Source organism: Chiloscyllium punctatum, chromosome 8 (genome assembly GCF_047496795.1).
Source record: "Chiloscyllium punctatum isolate Juve2018m chromosome 8, sChiPun1.3, whole genome shotgun sequence".
Taxonomy (NCBI): domain Eukaryota; kingdom Metazoa; phylum Chordata; class Chondrichthyes; order Orectolobiformes; family Hemiscylliidae; genus Chiloscyllium; species Chiloscyllium punctatum.
This window is the reverse complement of record NC_092746.1, coordinates 26160475-26183728: the sequence shown is the minus strand read 5'-3', so window position 1 is coordinate 26183728 and position 23254 is coordinate 26160475. Positions and strand designations below refer to the sequence as shown.

At 40.4% G+C, this 23254-nt stretch overlaps 1 protein-coding gene across 3 annotated transcripts in view; it reads right to left on the bottom strand.

Moving 5' to 3' along the window:
- Window positions 1-23254, bottom strand: part of LOC140480421 (zinc finger protein 385D-like) — a 1040629-nt gene that overhangs the window by 299375 nt on the left and 718000 nt on the right. For all 3 annotated transcript variants that reach the window (XM_072575258.1, XM_072575256.1, XM_072575257.1), the window contains one exon: window positions 12252-12394. In XM_072575258.1, coding sequence (XP_072431359.1) covers window positions 12252-12394 — 143 coding nt within the window. The remainder of the gene's footprint in view (window positions 1-12251; window positions 12395-23254) is intronic.

Here is a 23254-nt window from a genome sequence, read left to right as displayed (position 1 = left end):
GGTAACAATGAAACATTTGGTAGAACAACTTGATTAGCTGGTTGCCTGGAGACAAAATCAAATTCACATTCGGCCAATCAGTTTAAATTATACCCTGAAAAATACCAAATTCCAAATCAGTTTGAATTTAGTATATTGACACCCTTAAAAGCCAATGACACAATCTGATGCTTTGGGGATATAAGACCAGGGAAAAGTGAACAGTTGAGCGGAGAACTGCCAAGCCACCAGCATGTAAACAGACTGCTTTAAAAATAGCTCTCTTAAAGGTACCTTTTTCGATCAGTAACCTATGAAGCAGAATCCCTAAGAAGAACTGAAAGCTGCCTGGTTTTGAGATAAGAAGTGTTGTTTTGTAAATCTTGATTGGGAGTTTTATTGTACTAGTATTATAGAAGAGAAGGAAAAAGATAGGTTGGAGAAAGGACTTGAACATAGATGTTAGTTAATTATTCCCTGTTATGCTTTAAGAAATAAAGTTGTTAATTTTTACTTTAAATAGTTCTTGGCGACTCGAATTTTTACATGTTACTGCACAGGGTAACTCTTTACTGTGTTGCTGGTTTTAAATTAAGCAGGAGAGTCTACTTCGTAACAAAAGTCTCAACTTTTCAACATGATTTTTAAAAGTCCCAAATGCTTGTAAAATTCTCCTTTCAAGTTTGTCTAAAAAGAAAGTGAAAGACTGGCATTTATATAGTGTCATACAGAATCATCACAGATCTCAAAGCACCTTACAACCAGTGAAGTATTTTAAAGTGTAGCCATCTTTGTAATGTTGAGTACTATCTACAACTTTGCAGTCAGCTCTCTCCAACGACCTGGACTATACCTCCTCCCACCCAGTATCCTGCAAGAACTCCATCCAGTTCTCCCAATTCTTCCACCTTTGCTCTATCTGCTCAGACAAGGAGACATTCCATTTCCAAGCATCCCAGATGTCTACCTATTTGAACAACATGCTTTTCTTCTCCCCTCTGTCATCCAGACAGCCCTCCACCACACTGCCTCCATTCCCCATTCCATCGCTCTAAAACCCCCCACCCCGACTGCAACAAAGACAGAGTCCCCCTTATCCTCACCAACCACCCCCCGTCTCCTCATCCAACGTGTCATCCTTAAACACCACCACCAACTCCAACTAGACCCCACCATCAAGAACATCTTTCCCTCCACACCCCTCTCTGCCTTCCGCAAGAACCATTCCCTTTGACAGTCCTTGGTTTGCGCACCAACCCACCCCTGAAACCCCCAGATACCTTTTGCTGCAACTGGAAAAGATGCAGGATACACCACCTCCCTCACCTCCATCGAGAGCCCTGAAAAGTCCTTCCAGCTGAGACAGAGGTTTACTTGTTTCTCTTCCAATCTAGTTTACTATATCCAGTGCTCCCGATGTGATCTTCTCTACAGTGGGGAGACTGAATGTAAACTTAGGGAATGGTTTGCCGAGTGTCACAGCTGAGCTCACAAGGGCCGACCTGATCTCCCAGTCACCACCCATTTTAATTCCTCTTCCCACTCCCTTTCCGACATGACCATCCTTGGCCTCCTCCATTGTCACAATGAACTAAACTGCACAATGGAGGAAAAAACACTTCACCTTCTGCCTGGGGAGTCTACAGCCCGGAGGACTCAACATTGAGTTCTCCAATTTCAAATAACCTCCTCCCCATTTCTCCAACTCACTTCCCAGCCCCTCCCTCTCCCTTCCAGCTACCAACTGGATTCATTCCTCACATTGACTAACCAGGTTGTACCCTCTACCTGTGTTCACCTATCCCTACTTCATCACCCCGCACCACCCCCAACTCACTTTATCTGCAGCTCCCCTTAAACCCACCCCAATCCTGACAAAGTGTTACATCCAAAATGTTGACTTCTCCACCTCCTGATGTTTCCTGGCTTGCTGTGTTCTTCCAGCCTCCTGCTTCTGTACCTTGGATTCCAGCACCAGCTGTTCTTTTGTCGCTAACCTCTCTCAAAAGGCCACCATTGAAAAGGTAATCCAGCAGTGGATCAAGTGCACTAGCTCAGCCTTTTATAAAGTACAGCAGTGAATGTCTGACAAGAAAGACCTCTGCAAGTAAACAAAAGCCCAAGTGTACAGAGCATTTGGCATCACCTTACTCTTGTATTGCAGTGAGATCAGGAATGTGTGTCAGAAATGCATTAGAGTACTAGAGAGCTTCCATCAGCAATGCCTTCACAGTATTCAGTAAATTCAATGGGAGGATAGTTAAACAAATCTTAGTGTCCTTTTTAAAGCCAGCTCCATGATCATTCAGACAAAACTCCTGCAAAATCAGCGTTGAGGGACTGGGCATTGATTTGCAGACGACTGAAAAGTGCCTGCTCCACTAGGTGCTGTTTCAACAACTTGTCAATTACTTATCTGTCTGTACTTGGAGTCTAAATGCAGCAATGATGAAGGAGAATGGATCAAAGAAAATGGAACAAATTCTGCACTCTGCATCCCCCTACCTACATCCTATCTCACCTATATCCAATTGCCCAAAGATCTGTGGGGTAATACTGCAGATGCTGAAAGTCTGAAACAAATAGAAATTGCTGGAGAAACTCAGCAGGTTTGGCACAATCTGTGCGGAGAGAAACAGAGTTAATGTTTTGAGACTGTTGTAAGTCCAGTCCTGAAGACTCATAATGCTCTAGAAATGCTAATGCTGTTTCTGACTCCACAGACGCTGCCAAACCTGCCGAGATTCTCCAGAATCCTCTGTTTGCTTAGAACCTGATTGGCCAAGTGCCATGGATAGTGTGGCTCGATGGCTGATGTGCCATAATGCTACTGGTGAGGGGCAATGCAGAACTATCAACACTTGACCCGGCGTACATTGGCCTTTTAAAGATGGCACAGGCAAAAGAGGTGCCAGTCTTAGGATGGATACCCACTGAGTGGCAAGTTATTGTGGGAAGGAGGGGTGGAAATAGGATGTGAGTGATGCCATAGGATCAGAGTCGGTAATTAATGAGGTGAGTTTGATAAGATAGGGCAAGTGAACCTACTAGGCTTCACAATGCAAAACCCGACACACCTCCGACTTAATCAAAACAAGTGTTTACGTTCTGCAGCACAGCACCTAGTTAGTGAGGTATGTAATTTCTTGCAAGATTATTACATTACATTACAGTGTGGAAACAGACCCTTCGGCCAAACAAGTCCACACCGACCCGCCGAAGCGCAACCCACCCATACCCCTACATTTACCCCTTACCTAACACTACAGGCAATTTTGCATAACCAATTCACCTGACCTTCACATCTTTGGACTGTGGGAGGAAACCGGAGCACCCGGAGGAAACCCACGCAGACACGGGGAGAACGTGCAAACTCCGCACAGTAAGTCACCTGAGGCGGGAATTGAACCCGGGTCTCTGGCGCTGTGAGACAGCAGTGCTAACCACTGTGCCACCGTGCCGCCCACATGCTCAACATGTTCAACACATGCCACTAAACCTCAGCCACGACCAATGCAAATTGGAAACCTGCAAGCTTCCTGCCTGCAATCTCCCTCCAAGTACGAGCCACAATTGCACAGTAATTGGCACACTTGCGGAAAAAAAAAGCACAATTCCCTTGTTTTACTTCTTCGCTGCTAGTGCAAACTCATTGAAAATCTCAGTAATCAAAGTATCCAAGTTGCAAAACACATCTGTAACTGGAAAAAACAGAGTAAGTTGCTTTTTTACTACAGACTTGTTTGGTTGATATGAATTTTCCAGACAGCTCACTGGAAAGCTGGAGTTTCAGGTCCAAAAATTAAATGGGTGGAAACTCTCTGCATATATTCTAGGCAGTTATTTTTCCCTTCCTTACCTGAAAACAGTGATTCATGCTGCAGTACAGTCTAACTGCCAACCACTCAGTGCTACTTTGCCCAAATGACAGCTTTTCATATGTCAGCTTGTATTGTAAAGTGCAGGTTTTAAAATGTATTTGTTCTGGAGTCAAGCTCTGTAAAAATTGGAGTGCATGTTGGAAATTCAGAAGCACCTGATTCACAGTGGGCAATCGCCTGTCAGTCAAACTAACTGGCGATTTAAAGTAAATGACAAAAGCAGCAAATATAATGCGAGAAGTTATCTTATCTTCACACAAGTGTCTCAGGGCTGGAATGCACTGCCTGGAAATATGGTGAGGCAAGTTCAATTAAGGTATTTGAGAGGGCATTAGATGATTATTTGAACAGAAACAATGTGTAAGATTGTGGGGAAATGCAGGAGATTGACAGGAGTTGTAATGCTCATTTGGAGAGCTGGTGCAGACTGAATGGGCCAAATGGTCTCTGTGATTCTGTAAACAGCAAGACAATTATCAGTGCATATTACCCTCTGTACAACGATTCCCAATGTATGTTCCATTCATATAAAACTCTGCATCAGAACACTAAACTAGGGAGCCGGGTTCGATTCTAGCCTCAGGTGACTGCCTGTGTGGAGTTTGCACATTCTCCCCGTGTACAGAGTCCAATTCACTATTACCCTTCTGCCTCCACATATGTGTTGGCTCCCAGTTAAGCATGGTTCAAATTTGGGGCGGAGGGGGTAGTGGGTGGGTAATAGTGATAGATCAGTTGGGGGCTGAAGCAGATAGGTGGGAAGGAAGATGGCAGGTCGGACAGGTCATGAGGGCGGTGCCGAGTTGGAGGGTTGGATCTGCTTCATGATGCGTTTGAAGAGCTTTGGGGCAGAGGAGATTATCTGGAGGAGTGGGGTGGGGTGCAGTAGGAGAGACGCTCACTAAGATCCTTGTGGAGGGAGGGGAGAACTACTTCAAGGTTGACATCCTTGGAAGAAGCATTGAGATCCTTGTGGAGAGACCCTCTTGACCTGTCCAGCTTCCTTCCCACCTATCCCCTCCCCACTGACCTATCATAATTACCTCCCATCATTTGTCTATCACCTTCCATCCACCCAACCCCTCTCCAGCCCCCAGCCCCACTTCCCACCCCCCACCTGCCTATATCTCTCAAACCCCTTCTCTCTCCATATTCCTGATGAAGGGCATATGCCTGAAACATTGACTCTCCTACTCTTATTCTTCAGATGCTGCCTGACCTGCGGTGCTTTTCCAGTGTCACACTTTTCAAGTTATCTGTACTCCTTCAATTCTGCTCTCTCTCACAACCTTTATTTGAATCACTTGATGGCCATGGCTTCAGTGCAAATATCCTAAGCTCTTCAATTCCCTGTCTAAACTTCTCTTGCTTTTTTACCTTTTTGCTCCTTTTGGATGCTCATTAAACATACCACCTTGAAACAACTTTGGGTCACCTGCTATAAAACACACGGCCCAGTGTCAACTTTGGTTTGATTCATGTGAAGTATCTTGGAACTGCTTACAAACGCAAAGCTCCTGTAACGCATGCCAAGTTATTATTGTAGTTGGTCTGACCCTCGGTCATCTCTCAATTAATATTGCTAAATGAAACAAACCTTCTGCTGATTATTACAGTGATAGTGTTATGTGTACTTAGAGGTTGCGTTTCTTTATACTACTACCACAGCTAAACTACAGAAGTACTTAATAAAAACCAAAAGAACTGCGGATGCTGTAAATTAGAAACAAAAACGGAAATTACTGGAAAAGCTCAGCAGGTCTGGCAGCATCTGTGGACAGAAATCAGAGTAAATGTTTTGGGTTAAGTCACCCTTCCTGAGAGCTTTGAACAAGTATCACTTGATTCGAAATGTTAACTCTGATTTCTCTCCACAGATGCTGCCAGACCTGCTGAGCTTTTCCAGTAATTAACGTTTTTACTACAAAAGCATTTAATTGGCTGTGTGGCAATTTTGGATGTCCAAAGCTCATCGTAGGTGACTTTTAGAAGCCAATGATTGGTTCTCTCATCAATTAGAACTATAAAAACCACAGGACCATAGAAAACTGACAGCACCAAAACAAGCCATTCAGCACTAATTGCCTGCACTGACTGAATAAACTAGCTTCTCATTCCAATCCCTTTTTCCAGAACCTTGTCCATAGCCTAACTGGTTACAGAACTTCAGCTTCTGATTCAGAGTCCTTTTAAATAGGTTGAGGTTTTCAACCTTAACCATGAAACTGGGCCAGTGTATTCCAGATATGTCTGCGTGAAAATGTGTTACCCCATGCCCTCTATAGTCCTTCCACCAATCACCATAAGTCTGTGCCTCCCACAACCTGATTTCTCTAGTTGAGAAAGTAAGTCTTCCTTGTCTACGCTATCCAAACCCCTTACTATTTTCCATACCTCAATCAAGTCACCTAGGCTCCCTCTGCTCGAAGGAAAACAATAACAGTTGCCGATCTCTCTCTGTGCAGGCATGCCTCATGCTGGATGTCTTATTTCACCTGACCTACCGTTTGGGAAATAAAAGTATGAACATGACTCACAATGAGTTCCGGTGATTTGTTTTCAAAGTGCAGCAATTCCTCCCAAGTGCTTAGTTTTATAACAGCCCTTTTCCTATTTTAGTTCACAATCAAAATTACAGGAAGGAGAGAGACACAGTCTTTACAGTCATGTGGTGATTAGAACTATATACAAATCTCCAGCTGTGGCTTAACCATTATCTTTTATGAGTTCGGCATTACATCCCTGCTGCTCCATTCAATAACTTGCCCAATGAGGAAACATCATGTATTCCTTCTTTCCACTTTACCTAGCTGTCTTCCCATCTCAAGGGTATGGTGGACATACCCTCCAAGGTCTCTTGCATCCTCTACCCCACTCTCAGTACCCTCCAAATTGCTGGATATTAATTTGTTTTGCTTGGCCTCACAAATGTATTACCACACACGTCTCCAAATTGAATCCCATTTGCCACTTCTCTGCCCACTGACCACTGGAAACCACTCTCCATTTTCAAAAACTTTCTATTGATCCCTTTGCTCCCTGTCATTAAGCCAATTTTGGATTCACCTCAACACACTCCCCTTTATCCCATTGGCTTTATTTCTTTTCAGCTGGGTCGGCCATGTGGGGCCTTGTCAAATGTCCTCTTAAACCAATGTAGACAGCATCCACTGCACTATCACCTCCCCCACCACCAATCTCCCTTGTTACTTTCACAAATGGTTCAGTTCAGTTTGTAAGATACAACCTTCTCTTAATAAAACCATGTTGACTTTTCCATGATTAATCCGTGCATCAGCTTTCCATTCCCTGTTTTGGATTTACGTCAGGTTGCCACCACCCCTGCCCCTGCTCAAACTCTCCCAAACAACACTAACACATCTGTCTGCAAGGACGTTCATCTCAGTCTTACTCAGGTATCAACTGACCAACCTGCACACTGCCCATCTTCCTCAGAACCGGTACCATTGCATCAGAAATCTAATACGATCCTTTGACACCAGCCTTCCGGTTACATACTCAATCCCTTAATTCTCCTATTTCTAGACTCAGTTAGCTAAATTTGCAATGGACAGTGATACCAACAGCGTGGGTTAAATTCCCAAACCAACTAAGGGTACCATGATGAACTCTCCTTCTCAACCTCTCCCCTGTTAAACCACCAATGGCCTGGTAAGATTATCATGACTTTACCTTTTTATTGTTCTCAACAGCACGACAACTGTTTCTGAGAACTGCACTCCCATTTGTACCGGAGTAATTGGTTGATCTCCCTCTCCCAAAAGAATGCCTTTGATACTAAACAATTATTAAAGAGTGGTGCCTGTACCAGGAAGTGTAAGTTAGAATGATAAATACAATGCTAAATCGCATGAACGTGGTTGAATAAAAGAGAGCGGAAGAAAGATGGGACTAAGAGAATAAGATAAAAGGTACTTAATGAAAATGTTGTAAAAATATTAAACATTTTGTTTCCCAAAATCACCTACAATAAATAAAATATGAAAGAAAAAAACATATGAATTATTTTCACAAGCAGTAATTTTGCTGGACAGCAATCACAACTTATCAAAGCATTAAAACATTACTTACACTGGAATAAGTGAAGTTTAACTGGGGAGTTAAGTGATTTTATATGTACCACTCTTTCATACGATTCAGTGCTGTTTTGGCAAGATACCTGTAACATTAAGCTCCTGGAGAAGCAGGGTAATTTCAAATGTTAAGCTGTCCATGTGCGCTCACCAAAAGTTACGGTTTAATTTACTCTTTAATAGCACAGTGTGTGTAGATGTCCTCATCATAATTTCTCCTGCAAAATCCAGGTCTTTAGGTCTGACATACACATTGATGTTGTGCCAGCGTGTGGTGGGTGAGACTATGATGGGAACATAAGAAATAGGAGCAGGAGTGGGAGGCTGTTTCTCGATTTAAGAAGATCCATGGCTTATCTGATTACTGCCAAGATCCATTTTCTGTTTTTCCCCCATAACCTCTTAATCAAAAAAGCTGATGAACTTGGCTTTGAACATATTCACTGAACCAGCCCCCACTGCTCACTGTGGGAAGAACTCCAAAGATGATTAACCCTCTGAGGGAGGAAATTCCAACGCCTCTCTCACCTAAAAGGGGGCATCTTTAATTGAAAATCGTGGCTCCTAATTCTAGATACTCCTCCACTCTCCTAAAGACACAGCGCCACAGCCTTTGCACAGAATCTTCCCTCAGAACATTATAAGCTTCAATAAGATCACTGCTCAACTTTTCTCAGAAGACAATCTTTTCATCAGAGGAATTAGCCTAGTGAGCCTTATCCTGACATTGGAAGCATTTCAGAGATGTTTGCTTAAATAAGGAGGCCAAACTGTTCAACCGCTACTCCAGTTGCAGTCCCATCAAAGTGCTAAATAATTATAACAAGACTTGTTCACTTTTTATGCTCAATCTCCCTTGCAATAATGGCTAAAATTCAATTCCACTTTAGTATGATATAGCTTCTATGTTCTTCCCACCAATGTCGACAAGTTCACAGCTTCCCACTACACACCTTTTGTGTTCTTCTCAATTTACTTTCCTACTTATTTTTGTACTGTCAGTGAATTTGACTGCAATGCAGGCAGTCCCTTTATTAACTCTCTTAGCAGATTACAAATAGGTGAGGCTATAGCATTGATCCCTATGGTACTCCACTAGTTTATAACTGACAACCTATAAATGATCAATTCATCCAAACTGATTCATGTTAGTGAGTCAATCCTACATCTGTGCTGAAACATCATTCTGCAGCACCAGGAGCTCTTATCTTCTACAATAACCTTTTATGTGGCAACTCATCGACTGCCTTGAAAATACCAAGACTGTTTCCTTTTTATTTATTCTGCTGCCTTGTTGCCTCAAGAGACTCAAACATGATTTTCCTTTCTCAAAACCATGTTGACTGTGACCAATTGTGTTATGATTTTCAAAATCCCTTGCTACAAACTCTTTAATAATGGATTCTAGCAATTTCTCAATGACGCATTAGATTAACAGGATTTCCATCTCACTAATTTCTTGAATAGTATGTCAAATTTGTAGCTTTCCAATCTAACTGGAGCATTCCACAATTGAGGCAATTTAGGAAATTACAACAAATGCATCAATTATTTTTGTAGCCATTTTCTTTAAGACCCTACATTCTAAGTCATTAAGTCCAAAGTATTTGTCAACCTTTAATCACGCGAGCTTTCTACTACACCTTCTTCAGTAAGACTAAAAAACATAGAAGTAGGGCATTCAGCCCATTCTCTGGCATTCAATGACATTGTGGCTGATCTGATAATTCTTAATTCCACTTTGCTAACTTATCTCCATAAACACTGACTCCCTTCCTGATAGTAAATCTGTCTTTCCCAGCCTTAGTATGCTTAGAAACTCAAACTCTACAGCTCTCTGCAGTAAAGAATTCCATAGACTCACTAGCCTTAGAGAAGAAATTTCTCCTTATCTCTGTTTTAAATGGATGACCCCATATTCTGCAAGAATGTCCTCGGGCCCTAACTCTCACACAAGTTGAATCAACCTCTCTGCATCGACCCTATCAAGCCCCCTAAGAATTTTATGTTACAGCAAGATCTCACCTCATTTTTCTGAACTCCAATGAGTAGAAGCCAAATTTAATCAACATGTTTTCATTAGACAATCCATCCATAATTGAATCAACCCAGTAAACCTTCTTTGGACTGCCTCCAATACCACATATCTTTTCTTAGATCGGGGCACCAAAACACTTACAGTATACCAGGTATAGATAACTAGGGCCTTGTATAGTTTTAGTAAATACGTCTCTATTTTGATTTTCCATCTTTTTGAAATAAAGGACAACATTTAACTTGCCTCCATAATACTCTCTGAACTTTGATGCAAGCTTTTTACAACTTATGCAAGAGGACCCCAATCCCTCTGTGCAGCAGCTTCCTGTTTTTCCCAATTCAAGTAATATTCATGGCTTCTATTCTTCCTGCTCAAATGCAGAAACAATAGTGTCCAGGATTGCTTTAAGTCTCTTTCTCCCTTCTGCCATCTGATTTTCTACTAATCTATTGATGTTTCTGTGTCTGTTTTCATTGCAGAGAACATAGAGAATTTGTTCAACTTCTCTGCCATTTCATTAGTTATGGTTCATTTCTAAAGTTAAGATCTGAGGCAGCAACGTTCAATGTCACTATTTTTTTTATTTTTTTGTATATTTATAGATCCTTTTACTTTCTGCTTTTGGTTTCTTGGTAGTTTTATCGCAAATTCTGATTTGTCCCTCTTTATTATTTCTTCATGATTCTTTGCTGGTTTCTAAAACATTCTTAATCTTCCAACCCATCACTAAACTTTGCAGCATTGGGCATGTTTACTTTCAACTTAACTTCCTTAGTCAGCCACAGATGCTGAACCCTTCTCATAGAATGTTTCTTTCTTAATGGTATATATTTTTGTTGAGAGTTTTGAACTACCTTCTTAATTATTTACCATAGTTATTCAACCACCTTAACTTTTAACCTATTTCCAAGTCCAAATTATCCAAATCTATCTTAATATACTTGCATTTGCCTTTATTTAAAGTTGACACACTAATTGCTCATCTTCAAGCTAAATATGAAATTTTCTCACGTTATGATCACTCTTACCTCGAGGATCCTTTACTAGGAAGTAATGTAAAAGTCCTGTCTCATTATATGTTATCAAGACTGAAATAGCTTGCTCTCTAGTTGATTGGAGAATGTAATTAGCACTATTAACAAACAATCAAGCAATGTTTTGAGAAGTTTGTAGCTCATTTTGGTACTAAATAGTTATACAAAACTCAGTCTTACAGCTGTAATATGTTACAAGGCATGTGGTTCTTTGATAACTTGCAAGAAAATACATTGTATTTTATACACCAATATCCATATGTTGGATTACACAGAAGAAACATTCAAGGATTTGCAAAGGTTTTGTTGCCAGTCTAGTACAAAGATATGTTCTTACCTTTTCCTTCTGGACCTTGTCCAATTCAGCAACAACACTCCAGTGTAGAATAATTCAGCTTTTGTTTTGGTAAACCACCACCAAATTACCGAAATTAGCAAAGATGCTCACCAGTGCAACAATGAAAAAGGCATGAAAACAAGGGAAATGACGAGACCAAATTGGAATTGGTGAGAGAGAAAATGCACCTCAACCCCTGCAGTACCTATCTCTCATTCAGACCCCTAGCTCCCAGATATTTTGCTAATCAACATGTTCAGATGCACCCCTTGGGGTGAGGGGTTGGGGGGAGGGGGGGACATGAATCTGGGATTCTGGTTCAAAAGACAGGGACATTACCACCATGCCAGCTCCTAAATACACAAGTCCAATGAACAATATCTGCTCTCAATCAACTTTGCAGTAGGTCTGTTTGAGCCTTACAGGATCCTGCATTTCTAACTCTGACATCTCTCATTTATTGGGCCAAAGTACAATGCACTTCATCTTTGTGTGTGAAAGGTTTGTGCATAAAATGTTGATAAACATATTTATTATAGCACATTTGATGAAAATCAATAAACTACACAGAAAAAAATGGTTTATTTTATGCATGAATTATTGATGTTTTCTTCCCTCTCTGGAGAATACAATGAAAAGGGCTCCACAGTAGCCACAGATGCACCATATGCAGCTTCCACTCAAACAATCTAACATGCAGTTTTATCATGAAGTAAAATTGTAAACAGTCTAAGAGCATCAACTTGTGGACATTTTCTAAAGGACTCATCATGTATGCCTGCCATCCTTTCCTCTTTCAGGTATAGTAAAGCAGCCGCTGAAATGTTACCACAGCATCCATCAAATTTATCTCTGATCAACAACAGAGAATAGAACCAAAGAACTCACCGCATTAAAATTGGGGAATAAGCTGACCGCAGCAGCAGAGTCCAGTGGGAATGGAAGAAATGGTTTAACATCCAAGGTTGGCTGCATAGCTGGGACTGGCGGCCGCATTAAGGCAGGAAGTGCATTGCTTTGGCATGTGCCGCCTGTAGAGAAGAGAAAGAAGTCAAGATTTATTTCTGCATGCTCTTGTGTTATTTTTGCATCCGCACCAGACTAAAGGCAACAGCTAAAACTGGAAAAAAATAAGCTTAAGAAACTGTTTCAACCACCCACTTCAAAAAATGCACCACAGCGACTTCACTGCAGTTATCGCCAGGGACTGAATAACAGCACAGACAGATGTCCATTGCTGATTAATCTCTGGACCGGCAGAAAATAAAATATTTTGGATGGTTGTGCTCAGAGGAGTGTAATTCATTCGAGGTACACTGACAGACAAGCTGATCTCTGCTGATAAAGCTACACAGGCTGCTCACTACCCTGGGGTGAGCTCAAAACAAAAATAGGCACGTTTCCAAGTCTCTGATCATCCAATTGAAATGAGTTTTTACATTCTGTGGGAAAAGTATGCTAATGAGCAAGAAATCACAATACATACTGATGAGCAGCAGTGTGTTTACATACCACTGCAAACGTGTAAATTTGCTTGATTCTTGCCACAAGGCACAGTGCTACCCTTTGTCAGCTGCCAAGAATGTAAAATGGTTCAGATCTAAATAACACTGCGGTTTCAATTATTTTCCAAATTATAGTTCTTTTAATATTAATTGAAAAGTAACTGAGTCAAAGGATTGATGTTAAGAGAAAATAACTGAGTTATCATCATTCATTTCTGGGATGTACGCATTGGACTATAAAAAACTGCTGGTAGCTTTCCAAAAGATATTAAAATTGAAATGTGATGGGAATTTTTGATACTACAGCACATGGCTCATAAGTGAGAGAACAATTTGGCCAGCTGACTTCACTTTCCTGTTTTTTCATTCTTTTTGTATGTAGTTTGGGATAAATAGAATATACTGCTTATTTTGGGGCATAACTACATTCAGAATCTCTGCAATTAATATTTTAATCAGGAACTATGTTTGTCAAATCAGGTTTATGCATAGCATGTAGATCATGGAGACCAGTTCGGTTTTTGTGGGACAAAATTAATAGAAAGAATTATATTATTTTTGCAGAAGTAGTGATGTTACAAATGGACGGCCTGTTCCAAATATAAAAAAAGTTTGGAGATGATGTAAAGCTAAGATTCTCCTGCCCAGCAACCTGCCTTAACTTCAGAACCCCTGCTGCATCAGATTCATGTTTCCATTTCCTACACCACACAACATTGTGGCCTCTCTCATTAGAGTTGCCAATTAAATGTCCACAGTGCTGAATTATGGTCAGTTTCATGTCGTGTATTTAGGTCAGCAGGCAATAGTGTTGAGGCGGCCCAATGTCATTTAACTGAGAAAGCTTCCAGCTAGCACCAAAAACAGATTTGATCCAGTAGTCTGATCTGGATTGAAATCATGATGCCAGAGATTAAAAGAGAGCATTCTCACCTCTTGAGCCACTTACCTCCCTATTGAAATAATATCCAATGTTTAATTGTCAGGAATATTTTTCTAAAAATTACATCAGTGCCTCAAAGATTATACTTCCTCTTCAGAATATTCAGTTTTTACTCAACGAAATAATCTGGAATATGAATGCATCAGCTGTATCTTCGGATACATTTACATCTATCTCTACATTGTACAAATTTGATACGCAGCTGACAGGAGTGCGAAACAGCATGCCAAGGTGAGTCATCTTCTGAGTTTTCTTTTCCAGAATTGTTTCGCAGCTCAATGAAGGACAGGCCAAATGCATTCTTGATCTGAGCACAGCAAGTAATTTTTTTTTGTGGCCGAGAGACTCAACATGACAGTTTTCCATCGAATTGTTTTTGATCCAACTAAACAGAAAAGGCATGCTTTGCAATTGTTTTGTCTTTATAGACTTTCTTGGTCGGGAAAACTGCAGATGAAAATTACTTGTGCCAAGAGCCAAGTGCGCAGTTGCCTTTTCAATCCTCTGGCAATGTGCACAAACTAGCAATTGTTTTCCGACTCCTCCAGCATATGTTCCTTCTGGTCATTTGTCAAAGCCTTGCTTATAACTTCCATGAATCCTCAATTCTCTTCTTTTGCTATCTTTGTGGTGCATTGTTAGTTCGCTTAAAGGCAACAGATTTTTCTGATTCGCTTTTCCTCTCCAACATTAACTTTCGAAAAGAACATGTTTATAAAAAGATGGTTAAAAATGAAGTGACAAGAACTTCTATTAGCCATGATGTAAACTGATTGCACAGCAATGCACAAAGTGTCCTTAATAAAAAAAAGAGTAAAACAAGGCAATTAAATTTTACAAGGAACCAGAGATATTTAGAATTACGAAAACAGAATTATAACTTTGGGATTTGCTCACATCAGGGAAGAAGGCTGAGAAGGCAAAAGTAATATTTACAATCAACAAAGGCACTCAACCTCATCTTAAGTGCAGTCTCATACTCATTCCTCACAATGAACCTCCACAAATAGTATTATTTTATTCTCTCCACATACCCTATTTCTAACATGTATCCTTTCTATTCCTGCTCAAGCAGATAATTCAGAGAAATGGGGATGACCCTCCAGTCATTATCACTCTGACCACTGGAGAGGAGAAAGCAGAATGGTGGAGGACATAACCTTTAGAGATGGAAGGATATGGGTTTCCCAAATACATGCGTACAAAATTATATATCTCACAACTATGTGGCACACAACACGTACTCTTGTTGATCTGATGCTACCCCCACTCTCTGGAAAATGATTGAATCCTTTCTTCTTGTTAATTCCAAATCATGTCTTTTATCTCCCAGAAGTTCATCAAATATCATGCATGAATTGCAGTAGGAGATGACCAAGAAATCCTCAGATGAGATCTGGCATTCTATCTGAACGCCATGATGGGACTCACGTGTACCTGTCATAACTCACAACTTGGTGAGAATGCCAAGGCAGGCAGTTGGAACATTATAAGGTACATTATTATAACCACTTCTAATGGGGCAAAGCAGCTTCTGGAAACAGGGACACAATAGAGCATCTCAAACACTGAGCAGAGGACACTCCAAGCTTGGCCTACTTGGGCAAGGGTAATAGGTCTCATGGGCAATCACTAAAAGAAAAATTCTGGAGTAGAGCAAAAACACATCATTTCCAGTGGCATTATTAACCTGACTTCTACAATGTCTCAGTCAGTTGTGTTGCTGTTCACCCAATGGATGGAATGACCACTTGCAAGAAGCATCTGACTTGGCAGGTAACAGAACGCTTGTTAAATCTGATCAATGGCCTACAAATATAATTCATCTGGCAATCATCTGGGATTAAAAATTCCAAAGATTTACAAGCCTCTGAATGAAGAGATTTCTCTGCAATGACTGACACCTTTATCCTGAGGCTGAGTCCCCATGTTCTAATTGCTTCATTCAAAGGAAATAAACTCTCAGTGTTGTTTCTGCCAATTCCTTTCAGAATCTTGCATGTTTTAATGAAATCATTTTAATCCTTCTAAACTCCACGGCACATATTTATTTAACTTCGTCAGCAGCTAACTTTGAAGATCAACGTTCTTATTCCGGGGTCCAAATCATGTGAGGGGAGTTGACGTCCTAGAGATATTATCACTAGGATATTAATCTAGAGATCCAAGCAATGTTCTGGGACCAGAGTTCAAATCCTATCCCCACAAGATAAATTGGAAGCAAGGCTACAGACTTAAAGTAAACTTGTCCTGCATCTATAATGTTTTTGCAGGTGAACTACATGAATAGATTTTTGTCCCCTGATTTAAAAATGGATGTACTGACACTGGAAACAATCAGAAGGTTCACAATGGGGCTGATTGGAGGGACTGTTTTATGAGGAGAAGTTTAGCAGGTTGTACTTGTACTTGCTGGAATCTAGAAGAATGAGAGACCTTATTGAAAATACAGGATTTTTCAAGGACTTGATGGTTTAGATACAAAAGGTTGGTTCCACATGTGGGAGTGTCTAGGTGCAGAGTGTATAATCTCAGAATAAGAAGTTGCCCATTTAAGATGGAAATGAAAAAGAATTTCTTCTAAGAGCAATGAATCTGTGAAATTCTTTATCATGGAGAGCTATGAAGGTTGAGTCATTAAAAGTATATTCAAGACTGAGACAGACAAGTTTTTAAATCTGCAAGGGGATCAAGGGATATGGGGATAAGGCAGGAAGTTGGAGTTGAGAATTATTAGATCAAACATAATCTCATTGAATGGGAGAGCAGGCTTGATGGGCTGAATGGTCTATTTCTGCTCCAGCGTCTTAGAGTCTAGATAGTGCAACTTCTAGTTCTCAGTGTCAGGCATGCACTTCCAAGCTAATGTGAATGGCTAGGAGCTCCAATAGTCCAGGCAGCACCAGTATTAGGCAGTTTCCACTAATAATGGCCCTATTAGCATCCTGGACCCAGGTTAGTTCAGAGCCTTGGGTGGGGATAGATTGATGACATTAGCAAGGAAACACAAAGGGTGAATGGGTAGGTTTTAATGTCACTGCAAGGTAGAAGGAAGGTTTATTAGATTGGTACGCGGAGTGAATGGTTTTCTAATGAGAATACGTTCGACAGGCTGGGTTGGCTTCCAGTGGAGTTTAGCAGAGTTAGGTATGATTTGATTGAAATGTGTGGTGCTGAAAGATCTTGACAGGATGACATAGAAGGAAAGTTTCCTCTTGTGGGTGAGTTCAGAACTAGGGGCACTATGTTTTAAAATTAGGGGCTATCCTTTTCAGAGTGAGATGAGGTGAAATCTTTTCTCTCGGGGGTTTAACAACCTTGGAACTCTCTACATTGGAAGCGGGATCACTGATTCTTTTAGGGAAAGGTTGGTAGCTTTTCATTAGGGTTAAAGGATCAAAAGGGATACGTGGGAATGTGAAATTCAAAACAAAACAAAAACAGATCAGCCATGATCTTACCAAATGGTGGAGCAAGCTTGAAGGCCCAAGTATCTACTTCTGCTTCGACTTGTACTTTGTGGCAATGCCCTCAACACACAAGATAACCTCCAAAAATAGTGTCTTGCTTCTTTCTAGCATTATTGAAAACAGTTTTTTTTTAAAAAAAGACTGCCCATTCCTAAATGTATTATGGGGTCAATTAACAAACTCAGTTGACCCTTATTTGTGAACATATGGTGGTCAAACTGCCAATTGTAGCATGTGTCTCGATTAGAGTGGTGCTGGAAAAGCACAGCAGGTCAGGCAGCCTTCGAGGAGCAGGAAAATCGACGTTTCGGACAAAAGTCCTTCATCAGGAATAGAGGCAGGAAGCCTGCAGGGTGGAGAGATAAATGAGAGGGGGGTAGGGTGGGGAGAAAGTAGTATATAGTACAATAGGTGAATGGGTGAGGGGATGGAGGTGATAGGTCAGGGAAGAGGGTGGGGGAAGGTAGCAAAGAGTATAATGGGTGAATGAGGGTGGGGATGAAGGTGATAGGTTAGAGAAGAGGGTGGGGGAAGGTAGCAAAGAGTACAATGGGTGAATGGGGGTGGGGGTGAAGGTCATAGGTCAGAGAGGAGGGTGGAGTGGATAGGTGGAAAGGAAGATGGCAGGTAGGACAGGTCATGAGGGCGGTGCCATGACCTACAATTGGAGCATGTGTTCAGCTCCAGATAACAGCTGTGAACTTGGGGAGGTTAGGATGGGAGGGGAAAGTGGGGACTGCAGATGCTGGAGATCAGAGACAAAACAAAGTGTGACGCTGGAAAAGCACAGCTGGTCAGGCAGCATCCAAGAAACAGGAGAGTCGCTGTTGCCAGCATTAGCTCTTCATCAAGAATGCTTCTGCTCCTCGGAGTTTGAAGAGGACTGCAACAAGTTCCTACTTTCTCAAATAGAAAGTTATATTTATGACTCTCCAATCTGCTGCAACCTTTCCAGAATTCATGGAAGTTTTAAAGGTTAGGAACAGGAGTAGGCCAATCAGTCCATCAAGCCTGCTCAACCATTTAATCATACCTTTTACCCACACTATCCCCATGATTCTTAACACCACTGGCAAGCAGAAATCTATCAACCACTAATTTAAACATACTCAAAGACTGAGCTTCCACAGGTCTTTATGGTACAGAACTCCAATGGGTCATAATCCACACCTCAGTCCTTTAAACTGTGCCCTATGGTACAGGATTCCCCAGTCTTGATATATACTGTGAACAGCTGGGGACCAAGAACTAATCTTTGCTGTAGCTCACTAATCAACCTGCTAACGCAAGAATGATGTTTATTCTTACTCTGTTTTCTGTCTGTAAATCAATCCGTAATCTATACCATACTCAAATCCCAAACTGCTCATCTACCAGAGAACCAATCACATTGCCGTTGGCACGCAAAAGTCATTTGTCATTATTAAGTGGCCACCGGTCCACAGACTAATCAGCTACTTGTACAAACCATACGTACAACAATAAACAGTCTCTCGGCTCCAATTTATCTGCAGCCAAACTCTAACCATTGTGTGAACAAACAACTGTGTAAAAAATGTCTACAATGAGTGTCAGGTTACTTGCTTCCAAAACATGCAGCAATCCTTAGTTCTTAGAACAGTTATTTTCTCATTTCAGTCAACAGTTAAAAACACGTTTTCACAATTGTACATCTTTGCTATCAATTCAATCCCATCCTTAAATTCCTATTTAGCCATGGATGTTGCATCCTTATCATAGATTCTTTTTCTTTTTCAATAGAATACACTTTCTTGAGAGTTATTCTAAAACCACTGCTTCACTACTGTCTTATGCTTAACCTATTGACTTTATGTAACAGCAGGGTACAATGGAATACAATGAGGTTCAAGATAGGTTCAGACTGCATATATGTGAACAGACAGGTGATGATAAGTAAGTTGACACCTTGCAGGTGCATCTGAGATATGACATACCAATAACAGATAGCTGACTCAAATAAGGCAGGACTGTGTACTAAATATTCCTGAATGCAAGGATATCAGGGATGATAGGAAAGGAAATAAATTAACATAGCATTGATTAAACAAATTATCAAACTGCTGGTGGGAGAGGATGTCCTAAAGGGGATCTATTAGATCTAAAAACCAATGGAAATGCAACAAAACAACTGGTTTGTTCTGAAGATGTCCAACTCAGGGGCAAGATAGAAAGGACTGAGAGATGCCAAAACTACAGTATTTATAATAGGGCTTTCATTCTTATTCCAGTGTAAATTAGAATAATTAATGTCAATGTCAGAAAGTGGAGAGGAATTTCTGAAGTGTGTTCAGGAGAATATTTCAGATCAGTATGGTTCCAATCACACATAAAAAGTGTAATTACTGGAAACTGATTCTAGGATTGAGCTAGATGAAGTAGAACAAGTGTCATTAGTGGAAACCTTTAAAGAACAGTGTTGAGAATATTGCAAGATTTAGGACAGCTATGGAAAACGACAAGAAACAAACCAAAGTAATTACAATGAATTGTTGGAGGCCAGTTGTAGTGGGGTTAGAATAGGTCTGGCCAAGGTAAACTGGAATCAAAGGTTGGTGAGGAAAATTAGAACACAAGAATGAGTTGACTTTAAACAGGAATAGTGAAGTTACAGTCCGATAACTGAAAAAGGAAAATAAATCTAGAGCTTCCCAGATGATTAAAGGGGTACAGGGTAACCTGAAACAGAAACATGGTGTGTATTAATGATATCAGGTTTATGATGCAACTGAAAATCAGGTACTGTATAGAAAGTACAAGAAGGAAGACAAAAAAAAGGAAAGCTAAGAAGGAGGAAGAGAGGAGCCTGATGACAAAGATAAATAGGAAGTTAGAAAAAAAATCTATAGGTATAAGGCTGTAAGAAATAGGAATAGGAGTGGGCCGTCGGGCCCCTCAAATCTGCTGCAGCATTCAGTAGTGTCATTCTGATCCAACATTCCTCACGTTCATTTTCTTGTGTCTTCCCCATAACCCTTGAGTCACTGACTGATCAAGACTTTATCTATGTCAGCCTTAAATATACACAAGGGTTTTGCTCTGACAGTGATATGTTACCAGGAGTTCCAAAAATTCTCAGCTATCTGAGAAAAGAAAGTCCTCCTCATCTCAGTCTTAAATCAACGCCTCTTTATTCTGGGACTATAATCTCTGGTATTAGACTCTCACGTGAGATGAAAAATCATCTCAATATTTATCCTGTCAATGCCCTTAAGAATCCTACATGTTTCAATGAGACCACTGCTCATTCTTCTAAACTTCAGTGAGTAGAGTCCCAACTTGTTTAGCCATTGCTCAGAGAATATTCTTTACATACTTAGTGAATGTTCTTTGAACTGCCTCCAACGAAATGTTATCTGTCCTTAAATAAGGGGACCAAACTGCTCAAGTACTCCAGATGTGGTCTCACCATCATCTTGTCCAGCTGCAGTAAGACTTCCCTGCTGTTCTACCCCAACATCCTTGAATTAAGGACCAACATTCCAATTAACCTTCCTGAACATCTGCTGCACCTATGTGCTAGTTTGTTTTGTGCACAAGTACCCCCCACCCCCCCCAAGTCCATTTGTTTTGCACCTTTCTGCAATTTTTTTCTCTATTTAAATAATATTTTGGTCTTTTGTTCTCTCTTCCAAAAAGACCAACTTCATATTTTCCCACATTATACTCCATTTGCCAACTATTTGCCACTTACGTAACTTATCAATGTCCTTTTATAAGCTGTTTGTATCCTTCTTGCAAATTGCCTTTCCACCTATTTGTGTGTCCTCTACAAGTTGGCTGCAGCATATGATTACAGTAAGTGAATATTTATTTTAAATTTAATAAAAAGAATAGAGGTGATTAGGGATCAAAAAGGTGATTTACAGATGGAGGCAGGGGATGTGGCTGAGGTACTAAATGAAGATTTTGCATCTAACTTTACTAAAAAAGAAAATACTACAGATTCCATAATGAAAGAAGAGGCAGTTGAGAAATGACATAATGTAAAAATTGATAAAGAGAATGTTTTAGGAGAGTTAGCTGTATTTAATTTGACAAGTCATCAGGACCAGATGGAATGCATTTGAGAATCCTGAGAAATATTTGAGAATTGCTGCATGCATAAGAACAGTACTGACAGATTAGAGAATTACGCATATTTACCCCATTGGTAAGGAAAATGTGTAAGTATTAACACAATAACTAAACACTAGTCAATTTGAAAGGTTTTAACAATGATAATCTGGACAAATGTCAAGTAATGAAAGAATTCCAGTTGGATTTATTAAAGGCATATTTAACTAGCTTTCTTGAGCTTTTTGATGCAGTAACAAATCGATAAGGGGAACGCAATTGATGTGGCATACAAGGACATCCAAAAGGTATGTGATGAAATGCTACATGACACTTGGCAGCAGAGGTGAAGCCCATGGGATTAAAAAGGGGCAGTGAAGCTATCTGAGTGAATAGAGACAGAGTGTAGAGATGATGAGTTATTTTTGGACTGAAGGATGGTGTATAATTGTGTCCTCCAAGGTCATTAAGAGGACAAATGCTTCTAATGTTCTATATTAAGTGATCTATACTTGAATGCTCAGGGCAGAATTTCAAACTTTGATGATCAAAAGAAAACTTGGAAATATCACGAAAAGATAATAGTTTATTTCAAGAAAACGATGATAGTCTGGTGGAATGGCAGGACAAGTGCCATAAGAAATTTAAAACAGTAAAAGTGTGAAGAGAGCCATTTTCTTAGGAAGAATGAGTAGGGCAATATAATATACCCATCAGCCCTCTACCCGCATTCCCCTCCAAAAAAGGTTTTGGGCTCAGGTGGCAGAGTTATACAAGATGCAGCACAAAAGTGATCAGTCTTGGAGTTTATCGGGGATTTGTTGTTGATATCCCCCTATTCAGACATACCAAGTGTAATTATAAGGAGACATAGCAGTATAGCAGTATAGCAGTAACGTCAATTTACCCCAGGCTGCAGACATTGGTTTGAACCCCACCAAAGGCAGATGGTGAATTTTGCAATGAAAAATTACCTGGAATGAGAAACTAGCTTAACGGTGACATGTAACCACTGTCGATTGTTGTTAAGAATATAAAATCTCATTCACTAATCTTCTTTAGAGAAGGAAGTCTGCAATCCTTGGCAATTCTAGCTTACATGAGACTCTAGTCCCATTGTAAAATGATTGACTTTTTATTGTCCTTTGGAATAAGTGCCAACCCAACCAGCGATGCCCAGATTTCATGAATTAATAAAAAAGTTACAAGATGCTTAACTTGCGGTTAAAATGACCTCATTGACTGCATTGGCTTTCATTCTGTACATTGATCAAGAAGGAGAGTAGCTTGGCTGGCTATGATACAGTAATTCCCATTTTTATGACTTGAACAACCCTAGCATTTTAACATAATAGAAATGCTATCTTCACTATCTGGGAAGTTGGAATTCACTTCTAGATCATGCATTGCTAATCACAGACACGTTTTGATAGAATACAAGTCCTTGCTGCTCATGGCAAAATGAGGGTGATCGATGATACAACAGGTTTTAGAGAAACCCAGTCACGAATGCACAAGTGTGTTATCTGACCATCCCATTACCTGGACAGAGGGCAGTCAAACCACTTGCCCTATCAAATATTACATCAGTCAATTTCTGGTTATGTATATTAGCTACAGATTGCATGATGTTGCTCAGACTCCCTGTGGCAGCTTGCAATGGACCAGAGATACAACCATTCACAACTGCAGTTACAATGGCAGCTAGTAGCAATTAGTTCCTGTAGTAGAGGTTGCCGAGACATTAATTTCCAAGAAAATGGACAAAAATATCTTCTTGAGTGAGCTAAGAATTGGAAAGACAATTTTCTATGTAAGAACAGTGTGTAAACATGGCTCCCTGGTAAAGGCTGGCTAACTTAGGTATAACTTCACTTGATCAATTGTTTCTTCTTTCCT